Source organism: Hyperolius riggenbachi, chromosome 3 (assembly GCF_040937935.1).
Source record: "Hyperolius riggenbachi isolate aHypRig1 chromosome 3, aHypRig1.pri, whole genome shotgun sequence".
Lineage (NCBI taxonomy): Eukaryota > Metazoa > Chordata > Amphibia > Anura > Hyperoliidae > Hyperolius > Hyperolius riggenbachi.
The window spans coordinates 428,351,665-428,372,110 of NC_090648.1; the positions used below are offsets into that span (position 1 = coordinate 428,351,665).

General features: G+C 43.3%; 1 protein-coding gene across 5 annotated transcripts in view; it reads right to left on the reverse strand.

The window, feature by feature from the left end:
- Positions 1-20,446, reverse strand: part of ITPR2 (inositol 1,4,5-trisphosphate receptor type 2) — a 467,841-nt gene that overhangs the window by 349,016 nt on the left and 98,379 nt on the right. For all 5 annotated transcript variants that reach the window (XR_011030536.1, XM_068277594.1, XM_068277593.1 and 2 more), the window contains exons 6-9: positions 18,590-18,688; positions 13,987-14,070; positions 8,256-8,402; positions 7,094-7,189 (exon numbers count right to left, since the gene is read on the reverse strand). Coding sequence is in view for 4 of the 5 variants with exons in the window: in XM_068277594.1 (XP_068133695.1) it covers positions 7,094-7,189; positions 8,256-8,402; positions 13,987-14,070; positions 18,590-18,688 (426 nt within the window). In the remaining variant the exon portion in view is untranslated. The remainder of the gene's footprint in view (positions 1-7,093; positions 7,190-8,255; positions 8,403-13,986; positions 14,071-18,589; positions 18,689-20,446) is intronic.

The window sequence follows — 20,446 nt, forward strand, 5'->3', positions numbered from 1 at the left end:
GTTTTCCCTTTTGTCCAGTGCAAGAGTTCAGGTCCACTTTAACAAAAAGAATCTGCGCACTTCCCTGGTGGTACAGCACCAATGTAGCACAGTAACAATTGGCGACAATCCTAAATGTCAAAAATGTGCCTAGAAACCATTTGATTGGTTCCTAGCTCTGCTCGTTCGGTGCAACAGTTATGCACACAAGTTGGCTGTACCAGAGCTCTGCTGCAGCTCCCAACCTGTACAGGTCCTGGGTGGCAAGTGGTTAATGACATTTGGTGACTTACGATTTTCCCACAAGCTCTGGCCTCTCAGGCAGCATAAACAAACACACAGACGCACATTATTCCCATGGAGAGCGAGCGCAGCCGTCCAGGTGAAGGCGGAACGCAGAACGTACACACAGAAACTACCTCTTTGTTCCTGTGACCTTGAAGCTTCAATAGGGTCAATACTACTGCCAGGTAAACAGCACTTAATCCAGATATTAATAGAGCTGTCAGTGGGGGCTGGATATCGCGCACGCCTTGCTTATTTACGCAACATTTTCATTCAATAACTGCGATGGGGCCGCAACGCTAATCCCTTATGGAAAAGTAATGACAGCCGGCTGTGCGCTGATGTGAGCTATAAGGTAACGGACTGGAATGCTGAAAACCTCAAGGCTAAGCCATAAGTACGTAAAGTCAATGGAGAGTTTCCCAGTTTTCCTAATCCTATAGATCATACCCCCACCCACTTTCACTGGGTAAGGTAAACCACATATTTAGAACATATGTAAGATTTAAAAAATAAACTCAGCTAAACTGGGAGTGTCCTGCTGTTCTCTAACCTCCTTGGTGGTATGATTCTTTCTTTCATTTTAGGGTGTAAAAGCAGTAGCATTTTTTCTGCTTTTAGATCCTAAAACACAATTTAAAAAAAAAAGTCACACACCAGAAGGATCCCCCAATTCAAGCAGCCCTACAGAACTCACCTCTCCAGGATCCAGACCAGTGTACCATTTCTTCCTCCAGTCCTCCAGGGGGCGTTCTATGTCTACGGTGAAATCACCCTGTGTCGTTATGTGACAGATGGCGATTTCAACCGAGAGATGGGAGCCTCAGAGAACCTGAAGTAGACATGCTGTGACTGTCTGTATCCAGGGGAGCCGAGCACTGCATGCCGCACTGCAGATCCTGCCTAGTGGTCACCCCCGACCCAGGCTTGGGATTACCGATAACAGCAAGCTTTTTTCTCCTCGAGCCTGGGCAGGGAATACCAGCAGAAATCTGTAGGGTAAAAAGTGCTCAATTCGGGTACTTACCTCGGGATAGGGAAGCCTCTGTATACGCCAGAGGATTCCCCCTCCTCCTCCACCAGCTTGTTCCAGCACACACAAAAATTGACAACAGATTGTCGATGGTTCAGGCATACGCAGTAGTACAGACACAATCAGGATTTGCCGTAAAAAGCTCAGCCCAATCGGGTCCACGCATGAGCCGTCTGCACAGTAGCAGGGACCCGATCGGGCTTGGCTGGAACAGTCTGGTGGAGGAGGACAGGGGAAGTTTCTGGAGGACCCAGAGACTTCCTCCTCCCAGGGTAAGTATCTAAATGTGTGCATTGCAAATGGCTAAGCACGCATGTGTAATAGGTTTGGGTGAATATCTTTTGTGCAGGTGTCTTCTGATGTTGGATTCGAAGGACTCTTAATAGGACACCTTATTAAACCCTATTAAAGAACCACATTTCAGTAATGCATATAGTGTGCGGTACAAAAGGTCATAAAAAAATTCACAGCATACACTGACATCCCCACTTATACACTGTGGAGAAGTAACTCATTACAACACGCTGCTGCATGCATTTTTGTCCAAACACTGAGCTGTCCCATTTTACAGAGAGCACCACAGACATTGGCCTCAATTCACTAAGCTTATCTCCTGTCTTTAATAACTCTTCTAGAGTTGTTACCATGGTGATAAGGTATGTAGTATTCAGGCAACATTTTACCTCAGGCAAACCTAAAGTTAACTCTTCTGTCTTTAAGTTAACTCTCTAATCCTTTAAATAACTCCAGCGTTAAAGACAGGTTGTTAATTAACTGCATGTGAAAATAGCTACAGAGGAGGTAAATTAACTGCAGAGGAGGTCAATTAACTACAGAGGAGGTAATTTAAGGAATCAAGAGATAAGATAACTCTCTCACTGTGTGGAGGTAAGTTTTCTCTTGCCTTATTATCTCCAGCATGATCTTAGTGAATTGAGGCCATTCTAAATGTTCTAAATGGTAACCATTCCCTATAAGCTCTCTTGAGAGTACAGATTTGTACTAAAGGGGACAGAAAGGTCAAGCAGGTAAAGCTGACACAATCGGAGCACTTCACTATTAAAGTATACCGATAAAAAAAAAAGTGTAATTATGTTCTAAAAACAATTTTGGGGGTATAAATATCAGTATATATGAGTATTAAAGCCCTTGTACTCCCAAACTACATGCTGTAGCCAGTACCATAAACAAATCTAAAAGCCTCTAGAAATGGAGGATATTGGTTATCAAAGCACTGCAGTGTGTTCCATTTAAGGGAACCTGAAGTGAGAGGAATACAGAGGCTGCCATTTTCATTCCTTTATAAACATTACCAGATGCTGATGTTTTGGCTTTAGTTGTTTTTCAGCCACACACCTGCAACAAGCATGCAGCCAGTGGAGTCACACAAGAGTCAAAGCCTCTGATCTGCATGCTCATTCTAGGCTAGTGACTGTAGTATTAGAGGCAGAGCGTCAGCACAGATGTCAGGGAATTAGAATTATTAGAGAATGAAGATGGCTTTGTATTTCACTCACTTTAGGTTCCATTTAAGGCAGGCGACCTGGACTCCTCCTAGGAATCGATCCTTACTCTAAATGTGCCCATTAAGGGTACAATTCCAGGGCCGATCAATCGTTTCAGATGGCCATGATAAGCGTTCGGAAACGATCGATTGTGCCCATTAGCGGCAAAATTCTTGCTAGCCAATTTGATCAGAGTAATGGAATCTACCCCTTTTTGTGAGTATGGAGTGGGTGGAGGAGGGTACACAGTTATGTCACTAGGGAGGGAGTAAGACATAACTAAAACAAAATAAAATCCTGCAAATGAACGTTTGCTTGTTGATTCTTTATTCATAAAGTGTACAAATATCTGTTAGAAACCACAAGAGCAAAGTTTAATAAATTAGGGCTAGAGTGATTTCAGATCAATATTGCAAAGTTAATTTGAACCAAGGAAAAAAAGAAATCAAATATTAGGTACGGTACAATCTCAGACAGGACAAGCAGACTACTTCTAATTATGCTCACGGAATGAAGATGCTACACAAGGAAGTAGATAGAAGTCTGCATGTGAATGAAGCAAGCATAGCAAGTTGCATGATGTAACTCTGGCGGGGGGCCAGCATAGTCAGCCAACATGCTGAGACAATATAGTACAGAGAGGGCAACATTGAAAACCCTTCCACGTTCCTCAGGACTCTGGAGATCGCAAGTACAACCCCTGCAGCATACGGGTCATACGCCGAACTTCTGTAATAAACATCACAGTGTCCACAAAGTCACTTATTACTAATAACATACACGTCTGCATTTCAGTTGCCACACAGCAATAAACTCCCAGAAAACTACAGGACTCGTATTATGGAAGGGAAACTATACTAGCTTCACCCAGTTCTGTCTTTCCACATCTTATGTCCAGGAATGTCTCTAAGCCTTATTCCAGACACAAGTACTTTCCCAGTTCTGGCCTCCATGCAAATTTCATAAAAGCTTGGAAATGGGCCAATCAAAATCAACAGTAAGTGAATCTGACTGGTCCATTTCCAAACTAGTTAATAAGCGCACCTGAATTAATGTGTGACATCATAAGGTACACAAATGTATTGTATATATAGTACTGGTCCTATAAAGAAATCGTGCGAGGCACCTTGCTTTTTTCCTGCACTTCAAGTGTTAAAAAACTAGTGCTGTTATGTTTGCAAGCGAATCTGTCAAAAAAGTAAATAGAACACTTCTATTAGGCTGAGAAACCACTGCTGCTAATATTTCAGTGCTGAAAAGTTAAGAGTCATTGGCCTCAATTCACTAAGCTTTATCAAACACTTTACCGAACGTTTGATAATTTACCTCATGGGTAAAATCTAACTTTGAATTCACCAAAGTGTTACAGATTTATTCAATGTTTTATTAATAAAACATTCGATAAATCTATAACACCTTAGTGAATTCAAAATTAGATTTTACTCATGAGGTAAATTATCAAACGTTCCATAAAGTGTTTGATAAAGCTTAGTGAATTGAGGCCATTTTGTCTGTTTGTTTTGAAGCTGAATTAAAACTTTAAATAAAAATATGAGCCTATTCTACGTAACTTACTGTATGTTCTATTTACTATTATTACTACACATACATTTAATTATCTCACTGCTCTTCCCACATGATCTCACTCAGCTGACCCACCCACCCTCCAGCTGCATTCACAGGATGAGAGCTGCAGTGGAGTTTGCCAATCAGATTACTTTTATGCCCAAAATATTGCTTCTACACGGTTCTTAAATTAGCACCCTGAGGGTTGATTTACACTTCAAGAGCTTTTTAAATGCTAAAATCACATTGCTCCAGTGAGAACAGACACATAGGATAATATAAGCAAAAGCTTTTCAAATCACAAAGCGCTTAGAAAAGCTCTTGTAGTGTGAATGAGCCCTGATTGTTATTGAAATTGGCTTTATTCAATATATAGTTTAGCTGAACTTTAAAAGAGTTTAAAACTGGCCTGCATTGAGTACATCTCCTTTATAGGATATAAGAATGTAACTAGGGCTGTAACTGTATAGCATATCACCTTCATAAAAAAATCATAAAACACTTAATTTAAGTTCCAGTTTCCACAATGAATAAAAATGCCCCTCTGAAAAAAGTCTCTCAGTATACTTCCACGAAACAGTCTCTTAGTATATTCCAACACCCTATGCAGAATTCAAATCTTCACGGCATCAGCATCACAAAACAATATGCGCTCACCAGAAAGCTTGGCTGACCAAAATCATTAACCTGGGGCTACCTGTGCTGGTGACTGCAGATTCTGCCTAGACGGGTCAAACACTATATGCTGGTTCCACAGAGGGTCAGCCATTAGATCTGGTGAGCGGCTTATATTCTATAAGGTGGAGGATCATTATCACCTATCTGCATGCATGTGCACAGGAGGTGACCTGAATGCATAACAGTATTACGCTATGTGGAGATCTTTGCTTTCTCTTTATATGAGTGAAGGCTGCAGACTGCCAGTGCATAGGGGGATTCAGGGAGGACCCCAAACAAGCGCTAATGCTGATCTGTGATTTTGGTCAGTCAAGCTTTCTGGTGAGCGCATATTCTGTTATGTGATGCTGATGCTGTGAAGATTTGAATTCTGCCTAGGGTGTTGGAATATACTAAGAGACTGTTTCGTGGAAGTATACTGAGAGACTTTTTTCAGAGGGGCACTTTTATTTATTGTGCAAACGGGAACTTATATGAAGTTTTATGAATTTTGTCCCATAATACGCATATTGTCCTGCTTTGATGAGCGCATACTAAAGCGGATTTAAAATATTTACCTACCATGATCCTGCGTAGGTGCTCTTCATTTGGGTTAAGGCGGAAATAGCCAAACCCACTTGGATCCGATCTACTGCGCAGGCGCAAAGAACTCTCGCCTGTGCAGATCGATCGAGTCGGCTATTTCCGCCTTAGACCTGAACGAAGAGCCTCTAGTGCGCCTGCGCAAAAACGCAGTAGGTAAATATTTAACCTCGCCGCTGTTCGGTGGGGTCCCACCACTGCAACAGAGGGACGGAGGAGGATGGGGGGAAGCTTCATTAGGATCCTGAGGCTTCCACCTCCTGAGGTAAGTACCCCCAGGGGCTTTTTTTTATACCGGCTTTAAAGAGAAACTCCGACCAAGAATTGAACTTTATCCCAATCAGTAGCTGATACCCCCTTTTACATGAGAAATCTATTCCTTTTCACAAACAGACCATGAGGGGGCGCTTTATGGCTGATATTGTGGTGAAACCCCTCCCACAAAGAAATTCTGAGTACTCTTGGTAGTTTCCTGTCTGTGAACTCTGTTGCATTGTGGGAAATAGCTGTTTACAGCTGTTTCCAACTGCCAAAACAGCAAGCAGCAGCTACATCACTTGCCAGCAGTAAAAATGTCACCATGTGATAAATGTCACAATATAAATCAGGGGTTTAAAATATTTTACAATGGGCAAACACTGACTAAATCATTTATACATAATTATTGTAAAAATGAAGCACTTTTTTATTACATTATTTTCACTGGAGTTCCTCTTTAAGTACTCTACCTCCAACCTAGATGTCAATTTACACTCTTCAGGAATATGGCCTGGCAATGACCCATGTTAACAATTCACACAATAGAAGTAACAAGCTCGTATTAAAAAAAAAAAAAAAAAGTTACCGTAAATCTGCACACATGTCTTAGTATTACATGTCTGAGGCTCATGATCAGCTATTTTAGCTACACTTTAATCTACAGCTGTCAGTCACAATGCTAAAAACATTGACAGGTTAACTGAACAACATGGATTATCTAGTTTCCCCTGTCAGGAGATTATATATACAGTTTTAACAAGTGAATGCCTAGTTCCTCAAGGTAATATGTTAAAAGCATGAAGATCTAAGATGAGTGACTTTGACAAGAGCCACATTGTGATGGTTTGACAACCAAGCATCCCAAAAATGTCTTGTAGGCTGTTATCAGAATGTAGCACCGCCCCTTCTTCAGCAGTTAAAAGGGGCGGGCAGGGAGGAGTGCATAAGAACAAAAATAGATTGCCATTAATATTTCCTTCCTTAATATGGCTCAAACCAAAAAGGATCAATTTTTATATATTACAATCTTCCATCTTGAAACATGGGAAATATTAAATTATGAACACTGCAGGCTGACTCACATAGGAGAGACATATGTGCAAATCACTCAATAGTAATAACAGAGAAATATATAAATACACTGTGCTTGTTGTCCAGCGGTAAATTACTGTCAGTATTGTTCTGTTGCAGAATAAATGTTGCTCACCTCTGCAGCCAGGTAGTTTCCAGTCGCCAAGTGTTTAAACCGGAACAAACTGTTCCATTGTCCAGCCCCTCCCCGACAAGGATCATGATGGACCACCTGCAATATAAGTGTAAGACCTTGAGGTCATGTGACCAGCAAACGATGAGGAAACAAACTATTAAGAACTGTAATTTCCACTCTAGGGGTGCCCAATAACGGTACAATTGTTACTGAATGGTTGTTTATTTAATACGATTATCCAAATCCCATTGTTTGAAAACCAAAAATCTGATGGGCCTAATCATTCCTAACCATTCATGTTATCAATTAATTCCTTAACCCTTTCCAGACCTTAAAGTTACCAGAGCCGTCTGTGCCCTTTTAAGTGCTGTGATTGGCTCACAGCAATCACAGGGTGAGAAGCCAATTACATTGGCCCCTGTCCGATATACAGAAGCTCTGTTATTAGCGAGACAGCAAAACAAATGAGTACAGTGACACGGACAGTGGCGGGAACGGCGACAACAAGCAGTGCGTGCGGCGGGAATGACTGAAATCTACACCCTGGCAGGGATAACAGCTAACAGGGCATAGATTTCAATCACTAAGGTCCAGAAGCGTTTTTTTTTTTTCAAAAGAACTAGTCAATTGGCATGGTATACCTTTAACCCTTTCTAATCTTATGTCATTGGCCTTTACCAGCCTTGGTCCAACAACGGACATAGTCCGATATAGGATAAATGGCTGCCGCTAGAGGGCACTGTTGCCAGATAAATCCGTCACAGGGACAGCACCTTTGATGGCGCCCAGCCCCATCATCACCAGTCGCTGCACCACGTAATTTAGATATTACATAAGCTGATCATTCAATCAAGCCAAGGAATCAATCATTATCCTTCCAACACAACTAACCCTGTGCAAAGATCCTGTTCAGCCCAGGAACCTTCATACTCATTGTGTAGAGAAAGAAAAATTGTCTTGTCTAAATAGGTAGCAACACAACAAGGGTCTAAAGTCTGTATGTATAGGTGCACAGCTGCAGGCAAACAGAGCTACATAATGTATTTTTAAACTTATAAAAAGGTCAGTTCCAAGGGTAACATTTATAATCTACACTAGATTGCTCAGAGATTCTGCATTGTTTATTTTGGGGTTTATTTAGACTATAAAACAACACAATCACCTCTATTTCCCATAATGCCTTGGAGCTGGTGGCGGATGTGGCAGACTGACGTAAGGTGGTGCGGAGGAAGATGTGCTGCTTCTTCTGATATTCATCACAAGTCAGGAACTTCTCTTGTTCTGCATGGAACAGTCTCACCACATCACCCTGGCAAGGAATAAAAGACAGCACTGGCTTTATGGGGCATTCATCTAATGCAGACCTAAAATCAGAAATTATACTTCACTTATATCAGCACAGAACATGTACAGATTAACAGAACACAAAATCTCTTTTGGTGGTGTTTAAAAAAAAAACATTGCTTTAATATTTCTACCTCCTGTGACTCCACCATTGATGAAGAAAAGGAAATAAAAGGCAGAATGTGAATTTAGGGTTCTGAAACAAAATTAGCAGTAGCTTTGTCCACTCTATCAATTTCCAGACACCATACACAAATGTAATTTCCTCTTCGTACAACATTTGTAGTCCAGTCTAAAGAAAGGTGCACTCGCTAGATGTGGCTGCAGATGTTAAGAACCGTCTCAGGTCGAGAATCTACAGTGTTCTCCCCAGGCTCTTTTAGCCAGGTGCCCCGCCCGTTTAATTTTGGTGAGCACCCAGCTGTCATCAGATCACCTCCCCATCCTCCTCCTATGCTGTAAGCAGAGTTGCTCCAGCCCTGCATTGCCCCATCGTACCCCACCCAGCTACTTTTTCATGTCACCCAGTGGGAAATAAAATTCTGGGGAGAACACTGATCTAGCATACAAAAGTCATGTCTTCAAGCTTGACTTCGCTCTACGCCCCCTCCCCCCCACCCGATAAAAGATCTGTCACTTTTCATCCCCCAATCGCATTGTTCTCCTTCTCAGCCAGAAGGCACCATCTTGTGTACCAGCAATGAGATTATACAGAACTCAACCTTGAATAGTTGCCCTAGGAATCGAGTCTTGATCCCCGCAGGTGACAGAAAGTGTGTATGAGACAATACAGTATTTACACTTTATTAGTGTTCTGGTCAAAATGACTGGATAAGTAGTTGATCAAGAGTGAGCTCTTCAGACTACTGATGAGAATTTATTGTTATGCTAGGTACACACCATACAATTTTCTGGCAGATTTACCTGCCAGATCGATTATTTCCAACATGTCCGATCTGAATTTCGATCGATTTTTCGATTTTCCAATAGTTTTTTGGATCTTTTTTTGATTGATTTCCACAAAACTGTACGAAAAACGATCGAAAAAAAAAACGATTAGAAAAACTATCAGAAAATCGAAATTCAGATTGGACATGTTGGAAATAATCAATATGGCAGGTAGATCTGCCAGAAAATTGTATGGTGTGTACCTAGCATTAAACAATCACTCCCAGAGCCACTGTACACATGCATATGTTGGTATGGTCTACCGAGCCATTTCCATGGCAGCGTTGGGGAGAGCAAGCTTGTCTTGCAGTGCTGGGTCCCCAGTTTGAATCCCAGCCAGGGCACTAGATGCACAAAGTTTGTATGTTCTCTCCGTTTCTGTGTGGGTTTCCTCTGGGCAGTACGGTTTCCTCCCACATCCCAAAACCATGCAGATAAGTTAATTGGCTTCCCCATAAACTGGCCCTAGACTACAATAGGCATAGGACTATGGTTGAGATTAGATTGTGAGCTCTTCCTGACTTGTTCTCAATGGTTAAGATCGTATAATAATACATGGCAAATACTTACAAAAAAAATCTGGACAAAACATACATTTCTTTGCATACGGTATTGAGGGGGTAAGACAGGCAATTGAACGGTTGGAGGGATGATAACTACAGGACTGGGTACAGGCTCGGTTTAGACTCTGATTGTATGTACTTAAAGCCCCATCTACACAATACGATTCTTTGTGCGATTCAATTACGATTCTATTTACGATCCGATTAAATCCGACATGTCCAATCAGGATTTGATTCAATACGATTTGCCATTGTTTTGCAATGGCAAATCAAACTGAATCCAATCGAATCCCCATCGGACATGTCGGATTTAATCGGATTGTAAATAGAATCGTAATTGAATCGCACAAAGAATCATATCGTGTAGATGGGGCTTTAGGAGTGGTGGTTGAGACTAGACAATGGGATGAAAGATGTCTGAAATTTACATGTGTGTTTATGAGTGGTCAGAGAGTGGTCAGATCGAGGAGGGGAGGAAGGGGTATGGGAAGGGAATTGATAAATGAGCAGATTTAGTCAATATAGGATGCCATAATAAAGTTTATTCACGCAACTATCAAACCATGATGATGGCATTACCCAGCACTGGCGGACAGCCGCTGCAGGCTGAAACGCCATTAGCTGACACGCTTCCCATACCAGCTATGCATCTGAGTTTGAAAAAAAGTAAATTGTGAGCTCCTCTGAGAGACAGTAAAGTGACCTCACTATACATACTCTAAAGGTAGCCATACACTGGTCGATTTGCCATTAGATCGACCAGCTGACAGATCCCTATCTGATCGAATCTGATCAGAGAGGGATCGTATGGCTGCCTTTACTGCAAACAGATTGTGAATCGATTTCAGCCTGAAACCAATCACAATCTGTTGAGCTGCTCCTGCCGCCTGTGCCCCCCCCCCCCCAATACATTACCTGACGCTGGGTCCCGGGCGTCTTCTCCGCGCTGCACTGCACCGCTCTGTTCTTGCTCCATCCCGGCGCTTCCTGTGTTACTCCGTGACCAGGAAGTTCAAATAGAGCGCCCTCTATTTGAACTTCCTGGTCACTGCAGTGACACAGGAAGCGCCGGGATGGAGCCGGAACAGAGTGGTGCAGCGCGGAGAAGAGGCCCGGGAGCCAGCGTCAGGTAATGTATACCTGATCGGATCGGCCGCCGTTAGCGACGTGCACCCTACCCGCGGGCGATCGAGGGTAATTTCCCGCACGGCGCGATCGACGGACCGATCCGATTTCGGGAGGTAATCGGATCGGCGGGTGCGTTTAGCGCGAACGATTGGCAGCAGATCCGATCCCAGGATCGAATCTGCTGTCGAAACGGCCGCGAATCAGGCCAGTGTATGGCCACCTTAAAGCGCTGCAGAAGATGCTGTCGCTATATAATTACTAAAGAAGAAGAATATCAATCAGAAAAATGGATTGCCTGAAAGAGTGATCCCACATCAGCTACTCAATGCCTGGAGCGTGCACTGGTAAGCACTCCGGAAGCAGACAGGTCTTTGCTTATACAGGGCTGCAAGAAAGGTTTCTCAGCCAATTAAAAAGGCACATAACGTTCTATTGCTTCTTTGGGCACAAACAAAATGTAAAAAATAAAAAGACATTGGTTTCTCATAGTCCAAACATTAGGCCCCTTCCCCAAAATCGCACTGAAGGTTCAAGTGCCGTTGCAACGCATGGCACTTGCATTGCAATGTGATTTTCACCAATGCAGTTGTGATTTCCATACATTATAATGAATGGAAATCACAATGCGTTTGCGGGAATATGTCAGCAACCATGCATTGTGGTGATCGCAACAGATGAATGGGGACATCAGACTGCAGTCTATGCACTTCTGATGTCCCTGCGGATCATGTCAAATTGCAGGCGTCATTTAGGTCGTCTCTTGGGCTCCTGTTCCACCTGCTCACCAGTTACCCAATCATGGCAACAAGTGAGCAGCCTTCCCATCATCAGGCGCCTGTAGGCACGTGCCTACAGTGCCTTATGGTAAATCCTGCCCTATTTAACATTTACTACATAGCGCATGTTATGTACTGTATATAGAGTGGAGTAATGTACTGTATTAGCTGGGTTACTGAGTCTCAAGCAACCCTGATCCAGCACACTTATACAACTGATTCATTTCGGTGCCGGATAACAGAGACTCTATTTTAGACTCTATTCTATTAGGATATTGGCTGGTTATATTGAAATCAATGTTGTCCTAGTTCTCTGACTGTGAATACAATTATACTAGCATGTCACATATAAAGCAGGGTAATGAGAGTTTGGGTGTGATTTGCAGTTTATCTTGTTACAGGACATTCTCACACGCTGATCTCTGCACCCGGCACACAAGACTCTGGACAATGAGCACAGTGCCCGGCTCAGTTTCTGGGACTCTGCTAACGTTTATACTTTGGTGACATGGTTGCCCAGGAAACGGCATTACACAAGGTGACGCCCTGCGCATTCCTGTCATGTCACAAGCTGCAGGTAGAGGCTTTCGTAATCACAGCACAGTGTGAAGATGAGGAAATGTCACCCCCAGGGTGCTGAGATAGCAGAGATCACCCCGAGATATCCGTCTCTCTTTTCCAGGAAACCAGATCTGCATTTTCTTCTTAAATGCAGAATTAGTTTGAAATGAAGTCTGTGTGAACGATCTATGACACACCCACTGGGTGAGCAGAGAGACATGGCAGCCTGCCAATCATACAGCCTAGATCTATATACAGTATATAATTTAATAGCTTAAAAATCGAATTACTCAAATGTTACCTGTTTGGTTTGAAATGGTAACTCTACAGCTAAAAATCCTGTCTAATGCTGGGCATACACGGCGCGATACTTGTTATCAATCGAGCCGCTGATGGCTCGATTGATAATATTCAACCTGTCCGATCACCGCGGCGGACCGATTTCGCGCTCGATCCCCGCGGGCGGACAATGGAAGAAAAGTGTGGCTGATAAGGAACTTCCCGTGGGGGCGAGCGGGAATCAACCCACGCGCCCGCGCGGACGAGTGGAGACACGCTGGCATTAAGCCAGCGGCTCGATTCCAGCGCAGAATTGCACCGTGTATGCCCAGCATTAGACCAGGGGTCCCCAAACTTTTTCGGTCAAGGGCCGAGGTCAACATACTTCAGACTGCTGGGGGCAGGAACATACATAAAATAATGTTGAAAAACATTACATTTAATCTACGTATTTATTTCCCCCAATCATGCCCGGAGGAGAACTCTCAGCAGCAGCCATTCAGTCATGCGTTGCCTGAAGAACATCTTTGTGCACCAGACAGTGAAGCATACCCAGGTGACAAACTGCCTAGTGGCCAGTTGGACAGCAGTGTCACCTGATGAACCTGATTGGAAGCCAGCGAATTACTGCTTGCTGGCTTCTACAGTATGTGGATGGGCGATGCCAGCACTGTTATTCTATATGCGGGCCGCCAATATTTAAAGTTGCAGTGGGCCACATCTATAAGTTATACATTTGGTGTTTGGGGGCCAGTGAAAAAGCCTCAGGGGGCCGCATTCGGCCTGAGGGGCCTTACTTTGAGGACCACTGTCTTAGACATTTGATCTCCTGAAGCAGCTGAGCTGAGAGGTTTTATTGCCGGCATTTATGAACACCTGACTACTTCCTCTAACACAGTCCAGCCTGCAACCCTGTATTGATCTGAGACATATCTATGCGCTTTGGGACCTATGGGAGAAAAGTGCTTTACAAATGGTATTGCATTGCATTAAAGTGTAGTGGATTCTCAAAAAGCCAAAAATGCAAAAGTAGACAGGTCTGACTGGCTTCTTGAGCTTGCTGTGCCCCTCTTGTGTAGATGTATTGTTCTCAGAGGAGCTTAGAGGTACAGATAACCCTGTACTGTCTAAAGCAGGAATCATAATTCCAATCAAATACAAACAACACAGAACCTCTGAATGTCATGTGAACATCTAACTTAAAGGGGCACAACTTGATGATGTCTTTATGTCACAAAATGATGTCACAAGGCACCTTATTTTTTCTATTTTTTTTTAGATAAAAGACACTCACCCCTTTCAGGACGTCATCTCGATAGTCGCTGAACTTCATAAACAAAGTGACTTTCCAACTTGTATTACAGTTAACAGCGTTCACCTGAAACAGAGACACAGGGATATTAATACTAATATTAAGGATACCCTGCCATGAATGGCAAATGATAAAAATGTAGTAAAGGCAAAGTCTAATGTGGCACACGATCGTATATTCCTGGGCACATAATCAGGGTGGCAGAGCGTATCACCATCCGCAATATCCAAAGTCTAAAACAGGTTAGCACACCATGTTCAAATGACAATTGTGTCAGGGCCACCAAGGGTCCCCTTTACCATACATTATGCTTTGATAAAGGGGACCCCTTGTGACCTCAAAGCAATGGTCAGCCTGCAGTCAATTGACTAATAAACAAGAAACAAATTAAAACATGGTGTGCTTACCTGTTTATGACTTTTAATAAAAGAAAGTTCATGAATGAGGCACAGCTTTTTGCAACGCTTTATTTTTTTCCCCTTGCCTCTGAGCCAGTGAGCATCATGATGAGAGATGCTGTATGGAATTACCTGACTTTATTACATTAATACGTATATATTCACAAGCCAAAGGTGTCTGTTAAGCAACATATACATATGCTAGACCGCTGTCGTTAGCAAACTAAATATCCCTGATAACAATGTGTTGTATATAACACCATGACTGCTACAACTGTCCATCTGATGCCATAAATGCAACCTAGAACTGCTTAGAAACGACCCAGCACTGTCAGTTTCAAATCTACAGGCTCTTTTAGGGCTGGTTCAGACGGACGTTTGGAGGCGTTGCGTTTGCTGGCGTCGCGTTCAGCAGCGTTCGTGTGCGTTTGGATGCGGTCGCGTTTTTTCTTCCCCTAGGGGGACATTAGCCGTCGCGGTTAACCTCCCCTGGAAGCTACATGTAGCTTCCAGGGGCTCCTTGAACGCCAGAGAAAATCGGGACCCAAACGCCGCGTTTGTGTAAACGCGCTTGAAAGCTTGGTACAAACGCTCCCATTCACTTGAATGGGAGCGTTTAACACCAAGCCCTGAACGCTGGCTGTAAACGCTCTGCAAGCGTCCGTCTGAACCAGCCCTTATTCAGAACCGAGCATCATTTTTAACACCCAGGGCAGCTCTATAGCAAATTAAAAATGCATTCTAAAAATGTGGTTTATTATTAAAAAAACTTTCAATTTACCTCATTTTTTTACATCTAAGGGTTAAAATAGCCACTTTGTCGGTCCACAAAGGACCTGCAGGTCGCTGAGCAGGAGATTGTGGAACACAGATAAGAAATCACCTCATTAGACTTAACTGACCACAAACAAACCCCCATTGTACTTCAAACAGAAAACATCAATTACAGTTGAAGAATTTCACACCTAGCCTGGACAATGCTAGTTGTAAAACAGCAGGGGTTGAGCTTCTGAACAGCAGCCCTTGCAGCTATTTGAAGCCAGGAGCTGCTTAGTTCACTTTAACAACAGTACAATACAGTAAATGGCTAAGAACACAAACTAAGTACAAACACTACCACCAATAAGGAGCAAGAGAGGAAATGTGGAGGAGACCAATGAAAATCATTGAGAATTTTTTACCGTTGAAACCCATAGAAATGAATACTATCATACATTAACTGGTAAAAAATTCAAGATTCATGTTTTTTTTTATGTGGACCCTAGATGCATCTATATCTCATGCACTGACCATGCAGTATGAGCTGTGTTGGAGAAATTACGCAAAAGTTAAAAGATAGAATTTCATCATATAAATCTGCCATCCACAGAAGTCAATCTGACCAAGCAGTGGCTAGTCATTTTTTGGAACATCACCTCACTGTAAGCCAACTGAGGATTCAAGAAATAGACTCTGTTCCATTGTTGAAAAGAAGATAAAATGTTGTTGACAAGAGAAGCGTTCTGGATAAAAAAAAAAAAAGTTAAATATATATTATTCCCTGGGGATCTTAATTGGGAGTAGGATTTAGGTCCATGTGTTTAATATGAAGAGATTTGTATATAGTGTATTGTTTGCAGCGCTGTGCTACCAACTACAGTATACATGTGTTCAGTGATACTACAGGATTTCCCTTTACGTGTCTGATAATTCTTTTTGTTTATTTCTGCAGGGAATTGTAGATTGCGTGACCAATGAGATTGGAGAGGGGTGTCCTCCACTCCTCTTTTATTATAAGTAGTGCTTTTTACCGAGTCCGAGTTTTGCTAGAGCTCTTCAATCAGTTTCCATAAAAAAAAATAAAAAAAAAAACACGCTTCCAATGACTTGCATTAAATTGCAGTAAAATTGTGGCAAAATTGCAATGACTGCGATTTTTAATAATCACGATCACAGCAACTGTTCCGTGATTTTACCACAATTTTAATGCAAGTCATTGGGAGCATGTTTTATAAAACAGATGGAAAAGCACTCTGCAGTGTGTCTTTGCCCTCACACACTGGGTTAGCATGCCGCACTTCCATGCTTTTGGGTTCTTCCGTGTTTCACTGCCCTCAGTGTGTTATCCGTGCTTGTGTGCTGCGATTTCATGTTGGAGTGATTCTCATTCGTCTCGTCCTCACTCACTTCTGATTGGTGGTACTGTTTGCACTTAGCACCCCATTAGGTCCGTCGTTTTTATAGAGATGGATTCCACCTCCCCCATTTTTTTCCTTTTTTGTTTTTTTTGCTCCTATTGGTGGATAGAAGTGTTGTGTACTTCCCCATTTGTTGAAATTACAGAAAGTTCTGAACTCCACCCTTCCACCCTCGTTTAGCTCGACACCTCCCCATACAGAAGGTTTGTAATGGTAAGAGCCGCGAGGGGCGGATGTATGGGAGAATCATGAATTACCTACAGGGTTCTGCTTCTCTGGCCCCCGACCCATATTGGATTTGCCATCTTCTCCACCCGATCAGCAACATCTGGAGGATTTTAAAGCTCCTGGTGGTGTCTCTTTTGCATGCCCGACACAATGCATGCTGGGTGATGTAGTCTGTGGATGCGAGTATCATGCTGTAGTACCATCTAGTACCATAGAGTACAGGCCGGGCGCCAAAAGGAGCAGCATCCCGTAGGTAAGTAATGATGCTACCCCCAATCTGCACAGACCTTTATGAACTTCCCATATGGGTAGGTTCATGTAAAGAAAAAAAATGGCGCTCAGGTTGCTAAAATGGCATCAGGTCGACAGTTGTTGAATTCATGGTGGTATATTTCCTGCCACATTTATGTAACCATTTATTCTTGACATGCTTTGAACCAATAAATACATTTTTTAAAATAGGAGGTTAACAGTTTTATTGTCTCAACTGAATGAGTCTTTTGATGTTCCATTGCGATAATCTATGAACTATTATCCCTTTTTATCCATCCCCAGCATGTAGAATCTGTTGCCTTCCAGGAAAGAGTTTTATAGCTGTAATACATTATCAGTGAGAGTTGCTATACTCTGACTAGGTCCAGATCCATGATGTATTTGTTCAAGTGGACATATATTCTAGTTCTCTAGGTCTAAAACCCATAATATGCATATCTGAATTCTTAACCCCTTTCATATCTCATGTCACAAGTCAGTTGAGGTACCCTTCAAGGTGCATACATGCGTAGAGTTACTGTCACCTGCTGGGACTGGGACTTGATCTCTCAAATGACAAGGACCAAGTCTTATAAAGACCCATTGCAACCCTATAGGCTAGTGATGCATTCCATTACTATAGAGAGTGGAGGAGGGTCAACAGAGCAGGGTATAATGAAGCAGCTTCCACCCGGCAGGGGAGGAGAACAGCGCTGTCAGGCTTTGCTCTAACATTGTGGTTGCCAAAGATCCAGCATACAGGATCTTTAAGTGACATGAGGGGACACTAAAGCTAGGTACACACCACACAATTTTCTGTTAGATTTTCTCTTAGATTTACCTGCCAGATAGCTTTTTTCCATGTTGTAGGTAAATCTAACAGAAGAATCTAACAGAAAATGGTATGGTGTGTACCTAACACACTAGATTCTCAGCCAAGGTGGTCCTGAACTGCTGCCTCACTCGAGTGAAATCTAGCGTGTTTACCTAACTGTAGGCTGGGCATACACCTTTGAAATGCGGTGAATGATACATACTTGATACCACTCATTAACACCTTAACCCAATGTCCTATTAGACATTGAATCAGTTATCACCAGAGACCTGATCCAGTATTCCTCTCCCTGCTGCAGCAGCATGTTTTGTAATGCTTACCACAGTCCAAAGCTTATTTACCCATTTTCCCCAATAAATGTCTGATTCACAGAACAATCAAACATCGATTGAGGTTGCCTCATGCTTCCATTGTATTCGATGTCTGTATCAAATCTAACATTTAAAATATTCAAAAATGTTCTATAGTGTATTTCCCGTTTACAGACGCCCTTCCAACATTTCTAGAGCTAAAGAAATCACACAAAAATGCAATGATATAACAGCATAACAGCTTAAAAATCGGTTACAGGTTGGTAAAAAAAAAATACACAGTAGCTCAGTTTCAGAGAGGAAATTATAAACTCATATTTGTGACTGGTACTCTGTAAAACCATTGTAATTTTACCAATCTTATACAATATCGGGTTGAATTACCTCTTTACATCCAGGATTATCTAGCAGTTCTATATTACTAGCATGAAGGGGCTGCCCTGCATTCACTGGCATCAAGACCACTTTATCACCCACTACAACCTGTAAACCAAAATAGAGAGATTTAGAATTCGCACATATAAGCATATTATTAATCTCACCATTATCAAGATGGCGCCGGTGTAGGTCGCCACGGCACGCAGGGCTCCGGCCCTTTTTCCTCTCTCACCCCTTACCCTCATGGCTTACCTATGTTAGGAGATCGGAAGGACTCCCCTTGCTCTTCTTGTCCTGGGGAGCCTGAGCACACTGGGCTACGGTTCATGGTGCCTGACGCTGAGCTGCAGCCATCTCCCACGCGGCTGGCCCAGGGACCACACACATGGGCCGGACCGCTCCATAGATGCAGCGGGTCTGACGCTAATGCTGCCGCTCTGTGGAGGACTCAGGACAGGACACCACCGGCCAGGTAGTCACTGCTGCTGCCGGGGGACGAAGCCGACTCGCTCCGCTGTTGGCTGCAGTACAGGAGTAAGGACTCCAGATCTTGCCGGCTCCTGCATCCACATGGATGAACCACGTGGGCAGACACATCGCCGCTGCCAAGGGAACTGGAGGACGCCGCATTTAAAGGAACAGAGGCCCCTCCACTGCCACAGAAGGTCTGACGCTGACGCAGCTGCCTGCACACTCCCAGGCCATCAGATGCTGCTGCGGCTGCCTACACACCTCCCCAGCTAACCACCCTGGACCCTTCTGCCTGGGGCTAGGCTACCCATGTCGAGGACCCGGCTGCCACCATCTACACTTCATCAAGCTGATCCAGCACAGGACTGGTCCTAGCTGCAGGTCTAACACAGGCCCAGCCCCGCATGGAGGTGCACCGCAGGAGCCATGCACCGACCTCAGCCACTTCTCGGACAGCACAATCCCTAACTTTGGGCACCAATCTCAGCAGCAGGCGTAATCCAGGCAAAGCCAGCTAGAGAGACACTAACTGCTCACTAATCGATCAGGTTATGCAGCAATCCTAAGGGGACTCTCTTTTATCACTGTCCTTTCAACTTCTCTCTCTTTCTTCCTCTTCTTTCCTCTCCTATCTCTGTCCCTCTCCTAGGGTTAGACCAGGGGGTATCTGATTCAAAGTATCGCTGCAGAAGCGTTTTGAGTGCCTCCGACAGCAGAGGATTACCCCCTGGTCCTTATTCTGGGTTCATCTTTAATGTATGCTTCTGTCCATGCTTTATTTTCTATGCCTGATTGCACTGTTCTTACTATATGTATCTACTGTATGTACCTGTATATGCTGTATGTACCTAACACTGTATGTACCACCACCGACCCTGTTGTGCCAAAACCAATTCCGGGTACAACTCACGTTGTACTTGGCGAAATAAATTTGATTCTGATTCTCATTATGGGAGGGTAAGAGACACAAACTACTGCAGTGAAATTTTACCTTTGTTAGAGGGGTGGAGGCACAATCTTCTACAGGAAAATCACATCTTTTTGGCGAATCAGGCAAAAAACAGCGCTGGAAACGTAGGAGTTCCTGGCACCGATATCAATATAAACAGTGTAATTTTGCCGCCAGCAATAGCTGTAAGCCAAATTAGGTGTTACTCCAGAGTCCATGGTGGCCTGGAAGGGGAATAGTAATTAACGCTGCCGGGAAATTTGCAGGAGCAGGGTGAGCAGTTTTTCGGCTTTACCCTTTGCCCAAATTTCCCGGTGCCTTAATTACATGTATGCCTTTTTGGGAGGGGCAAAAACACAAACTACAATAGGGAAATCTCACCTTTGTGACAGGGGCAGAAATACTAATGACTGCAGGGAAATTTCACCTTTGTGAGAGAGGCG